The 16238-nt window shown below is 36.3% G+C and overlaps 3 protein-coding genes across 3 annotated transcripts; 1 reads left to right on the top strand and 2 right to left on the bottom strand.

Annotated features, from left to right (window-relative positions):
• The first annotated feature begins 3671 nt into the window (after positions 1–3671).
• LOC105971376 (alpha/beta-Hydrolases superfamily protein) lies at positions 3672–8799 on the top strand. The gene is made up of 18 exons (XM_012996226.2): positions 3672–4042; positions 4337–4524; positions 4668–4772; positions 4899–4973; positions 5094–5241; positions 5547–5629; positions 6048–6103; positions 6371–6495; positions 6593–6683; positions 6783–6848; positions 6949–7171; positions 7284–7385; positions 7475–7560; positions 7660–7782; positions 7913–7982; positions 8068–8159; positions 8270–8374; positions 8502–8799. Exons 1-18 carry the CDS (start codon positions 3708–3710, stop codon positions 8613–8615), a joined length of 2187 nt encoding a protein of 728 aa, XP_012851680.2. The 5' UTR covers positions 3672–3707; the 3' UTR covers positions 8616–8799.
• A 16-nt stretch (positions 8800–8815) lies between these two features.
• On the bottom strand, positions 8816–11512 carry LOC105971375 (Tetratricopeptide repeat (TPR)-like superfamily protein). Its single transcript, XM_012996225.2, has one exon. The coding sequence runs from the start codon at positions 11395–11397 to the stop codon at positions 8908–8910; it is 2490 nt and encodes an 829-aa protein (XP_012851679.1). The 5' UTR covers positions 11398–11512; the 3' UTR covers positions 8816–8907.
• A 524-nt stretch (positions 11513–12036) lies between these two features.
• Positions 12037–13294, bottom strand: LOC105971356 (uncharacterized). The gene has a single exon (XM_012996204.2). It carries the CDS (start codon positions 13228–13230, stop codon positions 12319–12321), a length of 912 nt encoding a protein of 303 aa, XP_012851658.1. The 5' UTR covers positions 13231–13294; the 3' UTR covers positions 12037–12318.
• Positions 13295–16238: the final 2944 nt, after the last annotated feature.

Here is a 16238-nt window from a genome sequence, read left to right as displayed (position 1 = left end):
CGATTACTAACATTACGTATTAGTACATTTGGTATAATGTACACTTCACCGAATATAACATCGATCTGAGCGACTTGAAGAAAAAGAAAACAAAAAAGGCTTTCTACTTGTTTACCTAGATTTTTAAGGAGGATGAAGCTCCACGATATGCAATAAATTGTGATCACTAATTCGAAGCATAACATTGAAAATCAAAACCTAAGAAAATGCACTACTTATTTGGCACAATGAATCATCAATCACATGGAGAGATTGGACAAATCAAGAACTACTTGTGTGAATATAATCATCAAATTAAAGTAGCTTTTTTTTTTCCTTCTCCATTTTCTTTTCTGAATAAAAGTCGCACGAGCGCATGCCTCGAGTCCGTTCTACTCACTTTTATTTGGTTTTGTGACTTTGAACATTTTTCCAAATTATCAAATGCCAAATGTATCAAGAAAAGGGTAAATTACAACTGACCCTTGAGGTAATGTCTATTTACGAAAAGTCCCTAATTTTCCATATTTACATCCAGCCCCCTGCAATTTGTAAATTTCTTACATTAACACTCTTTTGTTGGGGTTGGATGTAAGAAATTTACAAATTGCAGGGAGGTAGGTGTAGTTTCTCATAAATAAGGGGTCTTTTTGTATTTATATTTACCTCAGAAAGTTGGTTGTAATTTACCCCACACGAAAAATTAAGTTAGTGATAATAATTATAAATTTCCAGAATATGTGATCAAATTGTATATATGTTACACTCATGCAAGTGTTGATTTCTTGATTATGTAAAGATGGACATGAATTGAAATAGATTAGAAGAATGAATTTACAATATTTTCGAATTGAAATTGAAATTAATGAGAAGGATTTAAAACTCATCAAATTAAACCACTTGGAGATTAAATAACTTAAAATGAGAAGTACTAGTGATTTGGTATCCACAGTTAAATGAATTAATACAATAATTAGGTGGTGTTTGCAAAAACTTATTTAAAAACAAAAGTTAGTGATTGTGAGTTAAGTTGGATTTAAGTGTTTATTTCTGTAAGTTGGGGATGTTTGCAAATTAGTTGGAAAATCAACTAAAATAAAACAAAAGCAGGTACATGGATGCTTTTAAAATTATAGCTTAAAACATCTTATTTTAAGAGAAGTAAAAATAAAAGCTTGTTTTGCAAACACCTAACTACAAATTATGTGCAAAAAAAACTCATAATCTGTTTTTAAAAGCATTTGCAAACACAACCTTAGTTCAACGGATTTGTTATTACAAATTTAAAATCAGCCATTCAACTAATTTCTTCTATGCAGATATAATTCAAGGAAATTCATTTATTATAATCTTTAAATTAAACCTCTATGAAGTTCCTGTATGAATAATAGCTCCCAGGCTGGCAAGTTTCTTAATTAGGGCAATCAAATGAACATCTTATAAATGAAAAGGAATAGAAAATATGATTAATTAGCTCAATAATTAATTTCTCCAGCATATATAATTCATATTTAGGTAGCTTCCAATAATTGTTTTCTTGATGGGTCCAATTTTCTTCAATGGTGTTTGATGATTGATGGATTTAACAGGTATAATTAAAACTAGGTTTGAACACTAATTTTTGTCTGAAAATACACATGTAAGCTGATATATGCATTTAGGATAGTGCTTAGAGAGTTTGTGAAGTTGTATAATATATTGGTTCGTTTGGTTGTCAAGATAAGAGTAAATAATCTAATCAAACTCAATTGTATTATTGGATTTCGAAAGGTCCAACAAAAAACATGCCTACATGGCAAAATAAGTTGTGTAACATAATATTTGTGGATCGATTTGACAAGTTATTAGGATACCGAACATTAAATAAAATCCAATTATTTAGTTAATAATGACTAATCACCAACCAGACGAGACCATAATATAATAGACATACATGCGAATAATAATGCTTCTTGAATCTTTTTTGAGTCCCCGCTGGAAGGAAAGATTACAGTCGATTTTGATGCGGCTTTCCCTATCAATCAAGATCATTATTCGATGTCAATGGTTGCTCGGGACCGGAAAGGAGTGTTGATATGGTGGAACGTGGAATCTTTTTCAGGATGACCATGTGCAGTTGATGGTGAAGCTCATGTGGCCCTTCGTGCGTTAGCTTATAGCTCAAGGAAAATGATGGCATTCCGTTATCCTAGAAGGAGACTGCAAACGCGTTACCGATGTTGTTAGTATTGGCGGATCTTCCTCTTCATCATTCGGAGCTTTTTGTGGAAGAATGCTTGATTTTTTCTCGTTCCTTTATTTCTTGTAATTTTACTTTTGTGAAACGATTTGGGAATCACTTGGCTCGTGTCCTTGCTTCTATGGCATGAATATCATGTAACGAAGGTCCTAACCTTCCCCAATCTTTGCCTACTTATGCATCATGAAATCCAATTTCTTTCTGAAAAAAGAAAATTAGTCTACCAATTAAGTGGGAACAACATACTTATTCGATAGTTGAGTCAATGGATATATATGATCATGCATAAAAAAAATTGATTAGTCGACTACAATTTTGAGAGAAATTACAACAAATTAATTGATCTATTTAGTCGACTCAGTTGACCGCTTCCGTCAATTGATGTCCAAAATGTATAGACTAAATTAGTCGTCTAAATTCTTATTGACAAATGAGGTCGACTAAATTTTTCAAGTTAAAAATATAGTAAATTAGTCGACCTACTTAGAGGGTGTTTGGCTAAGCTTATTTTAAACAACTGATAAGCTCTTACGTCTGATAAGATGTTTTAAGAGTTGATAAGCTGTTACATCTTATTTTTAGGATTAATTTTTACAGTGTTTGGATAATAAGCTTATTTCCTATTTTTACTCAATATAAGATCTTAAATAAAAAGGTGGGGTAGATGTACTTATTTAAAAATATCTTATTTGTTCTTCAACAGCTTATTTTTTAAAAAAATAAGATTTTAGTATAAAAATGTGGGGTAGATGTACTTATTTAAAAATATCTTATTTGTTCTTCAACAGCTTATTTTTAAAAAAAATAAGATTTTAAAAAAAAAAATTACCAAATACTTTGGAAGAGCTTATCCAAACACTTTGAAAGAGCTTATAAGCTCTAAAACATCTTATAAGTTCATTTTAACATCTTATAAGCTTAGTCAAACACCCTCTTAGTCAACTATGAATAGTTGGCCACTCCTTCAAAATTTAGTCGACTATGATTGGTCAGGTTGACCATTTATGAATGGTGGGATTTAGTTGAAATGAAATGCATGAATTTTACATACCCATATATTCTACAATAACTGTTCCTTTAAAAAAAAATGTTTCATATTATTTGTCACTTTAAATTTTCAATACTTTACTAAATACATTTTTCCTATTTTAACCTTAATAATGCAACTCTAAACATTTTCTCTCTTATAAATCATTAAATGGTAAAGGTTGTTTTAGTCATTTTATGTGATTTGTTTAAAATCGAGCTACATTTATTGAGTTTCTTAATCTTTGTGAAAAGTGACAAGAAACACTTATTTAAGAACGGATGGAGTATTATGTAAGCCAAAATAAAATGGTCTTTACACATTACAACATTTTTTGAATTATTTTTTTAAAAACTAAAATCGAATAATAATAATAATAATAATAAATAAATAAAAATAAATAAATAAATAAATAAAAACCCACCAAATATAAATGAAAATAGAAACCATAAACCTTAGCAAATGGCATTTTCTGCCATCATCACTCTCACTCGTCACTGCCACTCTCCAATTCCCCTTTCCCTTCTGCAAATTCCCAAATTTCACACAGTAGCACCAATTTCCCCCAATTACTTCCATTGTAGAAGACGAATTTCAACAACTATAATAACAATGTCTTCACCTTCACAAACTGCACGAACCGCACCAGAAGAATCCAAGGTCACCTCTCCCTACGGTTCGTGGAAATCCCCAATTACCGCCGACGTTGTTTCCGGCTCAAGTAAACGCCTCGGCGGCTTCGCGGCTGACTCCTTCGGCCGCCTCTACTGGCTAGAATCCCGCCCCAATGAATCTGGGTAATTTCATATTCTGTTTAATTGTTATAGTTCTCATGATCCTTGTTCGAATTTATCGAGTTTCGGTTTGTTGGTTCATGTTTAATTTTTCTGATTTCAGTTGGGATTTTGTATCTATCATTTGTCAGAGCTTATAAAAATCGAAACTTTGTGGTAGTTTTGGGGTAACCAGCCTCAAATTGTCGAATTTGTTTTGGGTGTACTTGGTTATTTTTCTGAGATGAATTAAATCATTGATTAGGTTTCTTATCGAGTGTATAATTTCGTACTCATTGAGGCGTTTACGTGTTTCAGAAGAGGTGTACTGGTAAGACAGGCCGAGGGCGAAAGTGATGAGCCAACTGATATTACGCCGAAAGATTTTGCCGTGAGAACTGTGGCACAAGAATATGGAGGTGGGGCCTTCACCGTTTTAGAGGACGCCGTTGTATTCTCAAATTATAAAGATCAACGACTCTACAAGCAATCAATTTCATCTAGAGGTCAATCTCTCTTTACGATGTTCCTTTCTTTAATAGCACAAACGATCCATTTCGTTAGTATTAGTGTGATGCTTACTCAATTAATTATGTTTCTGAAGTGAAAAGCTTTTTTTTTTTTATATCATTATAAATCGTCCTAGCAGATTCAGTTCCTCTGCCGCTCACGCCAGATTACAGTGGGCCACTCGTTTGCTACGCTGACGGAGTATTTGATTCTCGATTTAATCGGTACCTGACAGTGAGGGAAGGTAGATTGTGAATTTAGCTTCATCCTTAGTTTATAAAACATCTTTTTTTTTTGAGAAGTTGTTTATATTTTTTTCCTTCGTGGATACTGATTTTTTATTCGTGCATTATGATTGCTTTTCTGATAGATCGTCGTGAAAGTAGTGCAAATCCCACCACAACAATTGTTTCGATTGACCTCTCCAGCACCAACCATATAAAGGGTAAAATTGCATCCCCGTGCTTGTACCTCTGCGAATATTTATTTAGAATAGGTGGAAATTGTATTTTCCTATAATATACTCTAGGGGGTGAGTGTATATTCATTATTTTTTACTATGCAGAACCTGAAATATTAGTTGGAGGCAATGACTTCTATGCTTTTCCTCGGATTGATCACAAAGGAGAACGTGTGGCATGGATTGAATGGGGTCATCCCAACATGCCATGGGATAAATCGGAACTTTGGGTCGGATATATTTCTGAAAACGGGTTGGTAGTCAAAATCTTGATTGTTGCCTTTTCAATGGAATATTATTCTTGCATTGCCATCTATTTTAGATGAAATTTCAATTCCCGGCTGCATAAATTTGTGACAATTTTAAACCTACTTTTGTTTCCACAAGTTGTTTACTTTTTTGTAATTTTTGTACTCCGTGGCGTCTGTGCTATGATCACGTGTTTATTAAGTAAGGTATAGGAATTTTTTATCACATGTAATGGGGTTCAGTATAGAGTTAAAATTTCGATAAATCCTGACTACTTTTTTTTTCCTTGGTTTAAAATGATTGTCCCAGAAACATAAAAAACCGCATTTGTGTTGCTGGTGGTGATCCATCAATTGTGGAATCACCAAGTGAACCTAAGTGGTCACCTGAAGGTACTGTTCACTTGCTTTATACTTTAATACATTTTGAATGTTTTGTAGCATTGTAAGCTTTTATTGGTGCTTCTCAATGCCAGTAATTAATGTTTGATAAAATATGAAATAATGTATATGTTCTAAACTTCTAATCGCAAAGCTAGTTTACAGCCCTTTATTGGTTATTTGTGACATGCAGGTGTCTAAAACGTTATTGCACTTTGCGCCATCAGGCCAATCATTTTTAAAATAATTACTTTCTTTCGAAGCTATTGTTTAAATCTTGAACAATGTTCTTCCGTTTCTTGTGTGTGTTTACTCACGGATCATACTTTTACTTTGATACACAAATAAAATGCTTTTCGTTCAAATGTTATGTCACAGTGGCTTGGAGTTCTTGGTGACATTGTTTTGTTGTTTTTGAATATTTTTTCAGGGGAACTTTTCTTCGTCACTGATAGAAAAAGTGGGTTTTGGAATATCTACAGATGGGTATATATTCATCTTATCATTTGTAGTAGTTGTTCTTTATATATACTTTGACTCTAGATATGTATTAGATTAAAATACTAGTAGAGCACCAGAATTAAGACTCAAGCGATAAAATTGCCGTGGCAGTCAAGATTACTATTTGATAGAAGTCTGCCATGCTCCTGAATTCCATGATTTGATTTGTATTAGAAAAAAAAAAATCAAGTCCGACTCTTGTCATATCGATGCAACTATCTTCTTGATCTAATATTTGTCCTATTTCCTTAGGTGGAATCAACAAATGAAGTACTGCCAGTTTACTCCTTAGATGCCGAGTTCACTACACCGTTATGGGTTTTTGGTCTGAGCTCATTTGACTTTCTTAATAAGAATTCTATTGCTTGCACCTACAGGTAATGTGAATAAAGTAATGCTTAGCAATGACGATTTTTTCATTTTTCTTTTATCTTCTGCCTAAAGATTTATCTAATTTGTGGAAAATATTTGCAGGATGAATGGGAGCTCATATCTTGGAATCATCGATGTTGCGCAGAACAAAATATCGCTACTTGATATTCCTTTCACAGATATAAATAATATAGTAAATTACAACGACTCTAATTTCCGCATTATTTAATCCTTTTTCTTTTTTCTAAAAATGAATATTGAGTTATCTGAAGATACTCCTAATTTATTTCAGACATCCGGGCTTAACTGCTTGTATGTTGAAGGAGCATCTGCAGTTCATCCTTCATCAATAGCTAAGGTGCTTGTTTTTATTAATTTCAAGCTTTTGAAAATGGCAGTTTTGAAATTTTTTGCATTTTGTTTATGTTGGTTATTCTCCTCCGTTTATTGTATTTCAGGTGACTTTAGACGATCAAAAGTCTAAAGCAGTTGATTTCAAGATCATGTGGTCTTCTTCTTCAATAAGTTCATTGTACAGGCCATACATAAGCTCACCAGAACTCATAGAGTTCCCTACAGAAGTCCCGGGGGAAAGGGCATATGCGTACTTTTACCCCCCGACAAATCCTCTATTTCAATCTAGTCCGGAGGAGAAACCTCCATTGCTGTTGAAGAGTCACGGTATACTTATAGTTTTCTTCGTCCATCAAGTATTCTTTGAGTAACTATTTTAATTAATTCCATTATCAGGTGTAATAAAAAAATGTCAAATCTCTAATTATGTCATGAACAGGTGGGCCCACTGCCGAAACTCGTAGTAGTTTGAATTTCAGTATCCAATATTGGACCAGCCGTGGATGGGCTTTTGTGGACGTTAATTATGGCGGGAGCACTGGTATTTATTTTTCGTCTGATTATTGTTTTTGTTGTGTTCTTTTTTCGATTCAGTACAATAATGCTTATTCTAGAGGTTCGATTCTGAAGGTTATGGTCGTAAATATCGAGATAGGCTGCTTGGACAGTGGGGAATTGTTGATGTCAATGATTGCTGCAGCTGCGCCAAGTTTTTGGTAATTTTTTTTTTTTTTTTTTTTGTCTTAATTATAAACAATGGGTAAAAGTTCAAGCCGTGAATTTTGTTATTGTGAAATGCAATTTTTTTATTTTAGGTTGACAGTGGAAAAGTCGACGGTGAAAGATTATGCATTACTGGGGGTTCTGCTGGTGGATACACAACTTTAGCTGCACTTGCATTCAGAGACGTATTCAAAGCCGGTGCATCCTTGTATGGAGTGAGTGTTAAATTATCCTTACTAATTTTCATGTCAATATTGTATTATTGTATAATGTTGTTTATTTAAAAAGCTTCTACAGTTGTTGGTTTATTTACATATTTACTGAAGAATTTATATGTATCGACAGGTGGCTGACTTGAAGTCGTTGGCAGCCGACTCTCATAAATTTGAATCGCGCTATATCGACAATCTTGTCGGTAAATATCAAATCAAAATATATATAGCTATAAAACTATATGAATTCTACTGAATCTACTACGGGAATGATTTGAAATAATGCAGGAGACGAGAATGAATTCTTTCAGAGATCTCCGATCAATTTTGTAGATAAGTTTTCCTGCCCTATAATTCTCTTTCAAGGATTAGAAGACAAGGTATGCGCTAATCAACCTTTTTATTTATTTTATTTTTTTGTCACCGAAAATACGCATTTGATCATATCCTAATAAAAACGATTTTTTTTCGTCATGTGCTTGTGTTGCAGGTTGTCCTGCCTGATCAAGCACGTAAAATCTACCACGCGTTAAAGGCTAAAGGTCTGCCCGTTGCTCTTGTGGAATACGAAGGAGAACAGCATGGCTTCCGGAAGGTACGCCAGCTGTTCAGTTCCAGTTGTTCATAGATACGTATTAAAAAAAAATCAAAATGCCCAAGAACTATTTTTGCAAATATCAATGTTATCAATTTTTTTTGCTGATTAATAAATTTCTGCACAGGCCGAGAATATCAAGTTCACTCTTGAACAACAGATGGTGTTCTTTGCCCGTTTGGTCGGTAATTTCCAAGTCGCAGATGAAATTAACCCCATGAAAGTCGACAACTTCGACTGACCTACGTCGACTTTTTTTGTTCCCCTCTCAAAGTTGCTGACCGTTTTTTTTTTTAATTTTTAAATAGAAGTGCTTTCGTAATTTATTTATTTGTTCTTACGGATTTCGAATAGTTTATACCGTTACAACATTTGCGAGCTACTTATAGATTTTGTTCATAATTGAATAAAGGATTTTGTTATTATGTGTTCTCAGTAAAATCTAAAACCAAATCCTTTTAAATTAAACATCAAATCTCTTGTTAACCAATAACTCCACAAAATAAGAAAAAAAAAAAATTGGCTCTGTTTTTTCACCAATATCCATTACAAGAGCAGGATCCATTCTTGAAATGGTGAAACCTGCTCGTATCCCGGAGTACAACTTCATGATCAATAATCCTCGAAATATACGTAAAAGCCGTATGACAATCGCCACACACGCGCAAGTTCTTCGTAATCCTAATCGGTACACCACTCGCCGTAGTCAAAATACCATAAGCAAGAGCCAACTTTTCACTATGCTCAAGCAACAGATCCCCCTTCTCCTCGTCATCCACGTCATGCAGAGCAAAAGCAGTCTCGGGCAAATATCCCATTTTTTTAATCCTATGTATCAAATCGTCGAGAAGATTGTATATATCTTTTGCCATCGGATGAGATTTATCCCCAACGTAAAAAGTCGCTGTACCCTTCTTCCCCTGCACCCAACTACACCCGGGCCTCTTCTTGATCCCCGCCCGCTTCATCAACAACCTCACCCTCGAAACATCCTTCCACCTCCTCGCACTAGCGTATATATTCGATAGAAGCGTGTATAACCCATCGTTCTCGAAATTCAACTCTAATAAACGATTCACCGCGTGCTCCCCTAGCTCAACATTCCCGTGGACCCTACAAGCGCTTAGCAACGCCACCCAAATTATCGGAGTGGGCTCCATTGACATGTCCTTGATGAGATCAACAGCTTCGTCCAAACGCCCCCCACGCCCTAAAAGATCCACCATGCAAGCGTAGTGTTCGATTTCCGGAGCCACTCCGAAATCCTTCTTCATGTTTTGGAAGTAATTGATACCCTCGTCAACCCTGCCCGAGTGGCTACAAGCGTAGAGCACAACCACGAAAGTCACCCCGTCGATTTTTAGACGGGCTTTTCTCATCCCGTCGAAAATCTCGAGCGCCTCCTCGCCACGGCCGTGCAAACCGTACCCCGTCATTATCGAAGTCCAAGAAACGGCGTTTTTCTCGGCCAAACTGTCGAAAACGGCACGCGCAGCGTCCACATCACCCGATTTGGAGTACATGTCGATCAAGCAATTCGAGATGAATACAATAGCATCGTCGTAACGGTTGCGTAATGAGTAAGCGTGGATTTCTCTACCGACTCTGAGGGCACCGATACGCGCGCACGCCACGAGTGCCGAAGATATAGTGAAGCCGTTCGGCATCATTTTGTATTCATCACTCACCATTTGCGAAAGAAGTACCAAGGCATCACTAGCTTCTTCACCGTGTTGGGCGTATCCACCAATCATGACCGTCCACGTCACCACGCTTTTATCCTTGCTCTCGATGGAATCGAACATTGCGCGAGCCTTTACGGTGCTCTTGCACTTTGCGTACATGTCGATCAATCCATTGATCACCATCATCTCATCGCCTGGGTCGTTCCCTTCCAAGTTGAGAAACTGTTTGACCACACAACAATGAGTCTCCTTTCCTTGGTCCAATGCACCATACGCAGCACAACCGGATAAAACCGAGACTAGGGTAACAGCATTGGGTTGTGATCCGGAGACTATCATCTCTCGAAAAACATCGAGTGCCTCGTACCCAAGTCCCCTTTGAGCGTACGCAGCAATCACAGCACTCCATGTCACCACATTTAGTTCGATGCCCTTCTCCCTCATACTCTCGAACAATCCTAAAGCACCGTCGAAATATCCGGTTTGGGAGTAGCCGGTAACCAGTGCATTCCAAGAAACCACATCCTTCACTTCCATTCTATCAAACACATTTTTCGCCTCGTCCATTAATCCACACTTTGCGTACATATCTACTATAGCATTTCCCACAAAAATGTCGTCGAGTAAACCTCTCCTTATTGCGTATGCGTGTATCTCCATCCCACGCCTCCAAGATTTGACAGAAGCACAAGCTGGAAGTACATTCACCAAGCTAACGGCGTCTGCACGTATTGATATATCTCCCGTGGAAACCATCTTTTCGAACATGCGTAAAGCCCTCCTACCCTCGCCGATGTGCACATAAACAGATATAATCGAGTTCCACGAGATAGTATCGAACACCCCTCTCTCGAGCATTTCATCGAACAGCTGCTGCGCTTGATTAGCAGAACCGCACCGGCCATACATAGCGACCGCGGCATTGTCCACAAACACGTTGCAGTTGGTATAACCAGAAACAAGAGCGAGCGCGTGGACCGACGCCCCGGCAAGCAACGAAGAAAGATCGCCGCAGGCTTTGAAAACATAAGGGTAAGTGTAGCCATCCGGCACCCATTCAAGGCGGCGCATTTCGTCGAACAGGTGGAGGGCCGTCCTCTGATTCTGCAGCGAGACGCTCCGCTTGATGAGGGTGTTCCAGTAGAAGACGGCGGAGCGAGAGGGTGCGGCGCGACGGAGGAAGGAGAGAACATCGGAGTCGGTGTCGGAGGAGGGGCAATCGGGGAGTAGTCGGCATTGGTGGGGTACTGTGGAAGAAGAGAAGCGGGGTTTGAGAATGAGCGGCCAAAGAGTGGATTGGCAATGGCGGTGGTGCCTGTACTTTGGCGGGAGAAGCATTCGCCGACTGAACTGCCCTGAGTGTTGGCTGCGTTGTAACTGTAGTCGCCGTACTCAAATGCAAATTTTATAGTTATGTATAATAAACTAAGTTTTGATTAGTTCAAATTTTAATTTGATAGAAGTCCAATTTTGACTAGTGTTTTAAATTGATTATGGGAGGAACAACATTGACCACTAATACTCTTTCAAATCAGGATAATGAAATTTTAACATTGCTAAAAGTCATTTTTTCCATGTTTTATTTTTCACTATTTCATCCATTTTTGCTGCAATTCTTCAATTTGTTCCACTCCCCGCTATTGCCATCACCGAAATTCTTTCACACACACACGCACACCACACATATAATTACATTCACGCACGATAGTCATTTAAAAAATCAGGTTTACGTTTTTTTTTAATTCACTTTGTTTAGCTACAAGATTTTGAAGAGAGATGATTGTAAATAGATAGGCATTCCATGGTAGATGACCATTAAACATAACTAAGCTCCGTAGCTAAGCCTCGGTAAACCATACAACTAAGTTCTTTGTATAATACTTAGTCTAAACTTTCTAAGTAAAGCTCTCAAAAATGACCTATACCAAATAACAAAATTACGTCTCATTATGCTGTCTTGGATTGAAGTAAATAAAAACAAAAACAAAAAATTACATTACCTAAAAAAATAAAATTGCAACCAAATTTGATGTATAGGGTTGGAGACGCTCCAAATCAAACATTCTTGCTTATTCATATACTCGTATTTTCCAACGTGCTGAATTTAGTGCACCATTAAGGAAATTTCTATACAACATAAGAAAACAAAAGGAAACAAATAACTCGAAATAGCAAATAATAAATTAAAAAATAATCTCGAGTAAATATATATATATATATATATATATATATATATATATATAATTAAATATATGCAAGTTATTTGCGGGAAAAGCCAAAGCCGTTGGCCAGCGCGTGGACGGCGGGATTAAACGCCAACCGGCCCAAGATCCCCTGCTTGTACGGCAAGAATGTTTTCTTCTTCAGATCTTCCGAAACCGCCCGGTTCATCGTGTAATGTAGTTCGTGGGCCGAAACCGGTCCCCTTCTTCTCGAACCGGGGCTGTCAATCGCTCGGAAGCTTGAATGTCTGAGCGCCGCTGTGTACCTTTTCAAAGGGTCTTTCTCCGCCGCGCGTCCCTCCGACGCGCTGCGGAACAGGAAGAAATCCTTCAGCCGCCATTTCCTTTGGACTTTCACCGACGCTGATAGAGCCGAACAAACATTCGTCGGCGGCGGCGGCGCCGGTGCCGGCGGCTCCTTGATTTCTTCTTCCCATTGATATTGGGTGTGATCTCTGATCGGAGAAAGAGAACGCGCCGCCCTTCGGCTGGAGGATTTCGACGGTTTTACCAACACTCTTTCTCTTCCACGTTGTAGCCCCGCCGCCGCCGTAAAAGGGTCGGCTTCAGTTTTGATCAACATCGCCGCCGCGGGGAGTTGTTGCAGACGCGGCGGAGGCGGCGGCTCATGAAGAGGCTTGATGACGCCGCCGTGGAAGAGCTCATCCGCCGGCGGAAGGGACGCCGTTTCCCATTCCTCGCTCACATCAAAAGCAAAATCAGCATCATCATCACCATCGACTAGTACCGGCGGTGGAACCGCGGCGGAGCCGCCATCGCCACCGCCACTAGCCGCGAAGAAGTCATCAAAATCGCGATAGAAGTGAGAGAGGTGAGAAGGGCTCGCCGGAGCACTGAAATAGTAACTGCCGCCGATCTTGGGCGTAGAAGGCGCGGTGGCGCTGTTGAAATCAAAATCTAAGTTGTTGGGTATTATCATCACCTCCATTTATTTTAAGATTGTTGGGAGAAATATATATAATAGAGATATATATAGGAATGTGTATGTATATATATATATATATATATATGTTAGGGTTAATGAAAGAAGATATAGAGAGAAGAAGAAATGGAAAGATGTATGTATTAATATTATTGACTGACAAAGCCGCCTTTTATTACAATTTGTGTTATCATTTTGTCTTTTTGTCCTTACATTTTTTGTTTCTCAATATCAAGTACACATGTCCCACAAATGTCTAACTTTGTTGCTTTGTTTGGTGTAAAACTTTTGGTAAATATCACTTAACCCCTTCTAGTTACAAGTTTTTGCGGATGATTTCCTTGTGTTTGTAATATCAGAAGCACATAATATTCTGTGGTTATAAGTTTTTGCAGATGAGATCCTCTTGAGTTTGTCAGCACATAACCCCCTTGTGGTTTAATGGGGTAGTTCCCGTTAGTTTTTCCGTCTAACTTAACCGTCTGTGTCAAACTTCAAGAGGATCATCTGAAAAAATGAAAGAGAAAATGTAAGTACAAGGATGTCATCAGCAAAAAAAACATACTTTGAAGTTTGACACAAGCGGTTAAGTATGAGTAAACTGAAAACAACTGACGACCGACTCATTTATATATGGATTGGAAATTATTGACCCAGCTATATGGGTCGATTTTCGACTTTCGACCAAGAACAGTAGGTCGAAATGAGTCGGTTGACCGATAAAACTGACTCATGCCCAATCTTAGATTTGATTGGTAATATCAAAATAGATGATTAACACTATAAATCAAAGTGAAAATTGGAACGAAATTTTCAAACGGTTTCGAGTACCATGCAAGGGTGAGTCCAGCCCATTGCTAAGGTGGACTCAAGTCCTCCCTCAATTACTACTTCTTCCATTATGTTATATCTATATTATGATTTAGCCCACCAATTTTTATTATTTAGTCCACTCAAAATTTAAAATATGTAAAAAATTCTTAATTTTTTTCCACTCCTAATTTATCAAACAAAAAAATTTCCAATTTTTTTTTGGGGCACAGACCCCCAACCCCTTAAATTTTAAGACCACCCAATAGTAATTCATGAACTCGCCACTAGTACCATGTTAATTCCAACATAATTATTTTTTCTCACTCGATGCTTTGTTAATTTAGTTACAACTATTTAATAAACAAATTATTTCGGTAAATTGAGTTTATCAATTGTTAGAAGAAATGCTTGGATATTGTTTAGGAAAATATATTTTCATTTCCTAATTAACATATTGGTCAATGAGTATTTCAATTACAGAAATATATATCCCTATTAAGAAATAAAATACTATAACAATACATTTATAGAACAATATATTTTCACTATTTATGAAAAAACAATTCTGGTTAAATGCTTGTAGTTGAAAAATATTTTCCAAAAATACATCATCAAATGTTTAATTAATTGTCAAATATAATGAAATACATCATTATTTCAGATTAATGGAAAATGACACCAAATGGAACCCTAAATAGTTTTACTTGGAGTAAGAGGCAGCTTTATACATGGATTACGTAATCAGCTTCATCATTAGAAATGGTTGATTTTTTAATGTTATTTTTTTGTTTATTATTATTCAAAAAAAAATTAGGGTAAATTACAAACACCCCCCTGAGGTATGGTCAAATTACAAAAACCCCCCTCTTGTTTGGATAATTACATCTACCCCCTCAACTATGATTTTTTCTTAGACCTCCACCTTTATGGTGCCAAATTCAACATAGTCATCTAGATTCCATGAAATGTGCTCTAGTTTGTACTCTTTTTGTGTAAAAAATACAGTTTCCGATGCACCACAAACTGATATATACAAGCTAAAAATTACATATTATGGTCATCTTGCTTCATAATGTAGAGTTTGAATAGGATAAAACGGGTACAAAAGTGATAATATTCCATATAATCTCGAAGATTCCACTAAATTTGATGAGTTGAGGGGGTGGTTGTAATTATCCAAACAAGAGGGGTGTTTTTGTAATTTGGCCATACCTTAGGGGGTGTTTGTAATTTACCCAAAAAATTATTATGATTATTATAATATTAGTCATTGTTAATGAAATTCTAAAATTACAGCGGTAAAGTCAAGGAATGTATATTATGTCGTTCAACTGCCGACGAGAGCTTTCTAGATGCACACACAAATATACTATATATATAAAACGTGGGAAAAGAAAAAAAGATTAGTTGCATGGGCTGATTAATCAACTCAAATTAATTAGTTTGCAATATTGCAGTAACTAAGAGCATCTCCGATCGGTCTCATCATTTTTTGACCAAATTCCATTTATGGTGGTGAAAAAATGGGTTCATCTCCCACCGATAGCACACCATTTTACTCTTCCACTATTTTTTGTGGAAAAATGGTGTTTTTGGTCTCCAATAGGTTTCACCAAAATTTAGACCAAATATTAAAATAATAATATTTCATCATTTCACCACTACTTATAGAAAATGAGATTTGGTTTTGTCTCCCATGGCATTTCATCATATATGCCCCAAAAATGTAAATCTAATGTTATTCGTAATTTTATAATATTTTATTTCCGAAATATTAATTATAAATCCAATGCTGAGCAATAAATTTTCTTAACTATATAATTTAAAAAGTATGTTATCATTCTATTAAATGTCTATAAATGTCTCGTCCTGTATTTCATCAATTAAAGTGTGTTTCGTTAATCATTCTATTGTTGCTTATTATATTTTATTAATAGCAATTAGCGTATTAGCTAAGTAAAGAAATGAACTAATAAACATTGATACCAACAAAATATACAAATTAATAGAAAATAAGCATATTTATATTATTAGAATTAATGTTTTGTTAATAATAACAATGTATTTATATTTTAAAAACTAATTTAATAATTAATACCAATGTATTTATGATAAATATGCTAATAAGTTGGTAATCAGGTGCAATTAGTTAACATCGTCATTTTATATGGTACTTAATAAAATGGTGTTAATTATGGCAA

The sequence above is a fragment of the Erythranthe guttata genome, chromosome 3 (assembly GCF_056151865.1).
Source record: "Erythranthe guttata isolate IM_541 chromosome 3, IM_541, whole genome shotgun sequence".
In the NCBI taxonomy this organism is placed as follows: Eukaryota; Viridiplantae; Streptophyta; class Magnoliopsida; order Lamiales; family Phrymaceae; genus Erythranthe; species Erythranthe guttata.
This window is presented reverse-complemented; position numbering and strand designations above follow the sequence as displayed.

Coding starts and splice junctions, on each gene's coding strand:
- LOC105971375 (XM_012996225.2), bottom strand. CDS start 11,397: ATGCTTCTCCCGCCAAAGTACAGGCACCACCGCCATTGCCAATCCACT.
- LOC105971376 (XM_012996226.2), top strand. CDS start 3,708: ATGGCATTTTCTGCCATCATCACTCTCACTCGTCACTGCCACTCTCCA. Junction 4,974..5,093: donor CAGCACCAACCATATAAAGG/GTAAAATTGCAT, acceptor TTTACTATGCAG/AACCTGAAATATTAGTTGGA. Junction 6,104..6,370: donor TTTGGAATATCTACAGATGG/GTATATATTCAT, acceptor CTATTTCCTTAG/GTGGAATCAACAAATGAAGT.
- LOC105971356 (XM_012996204.2), bottom strand. CDS start 13,230: ATGGAGGTGATGATAATACCCAACAACTTAGATTTTGATTTCAACAGC.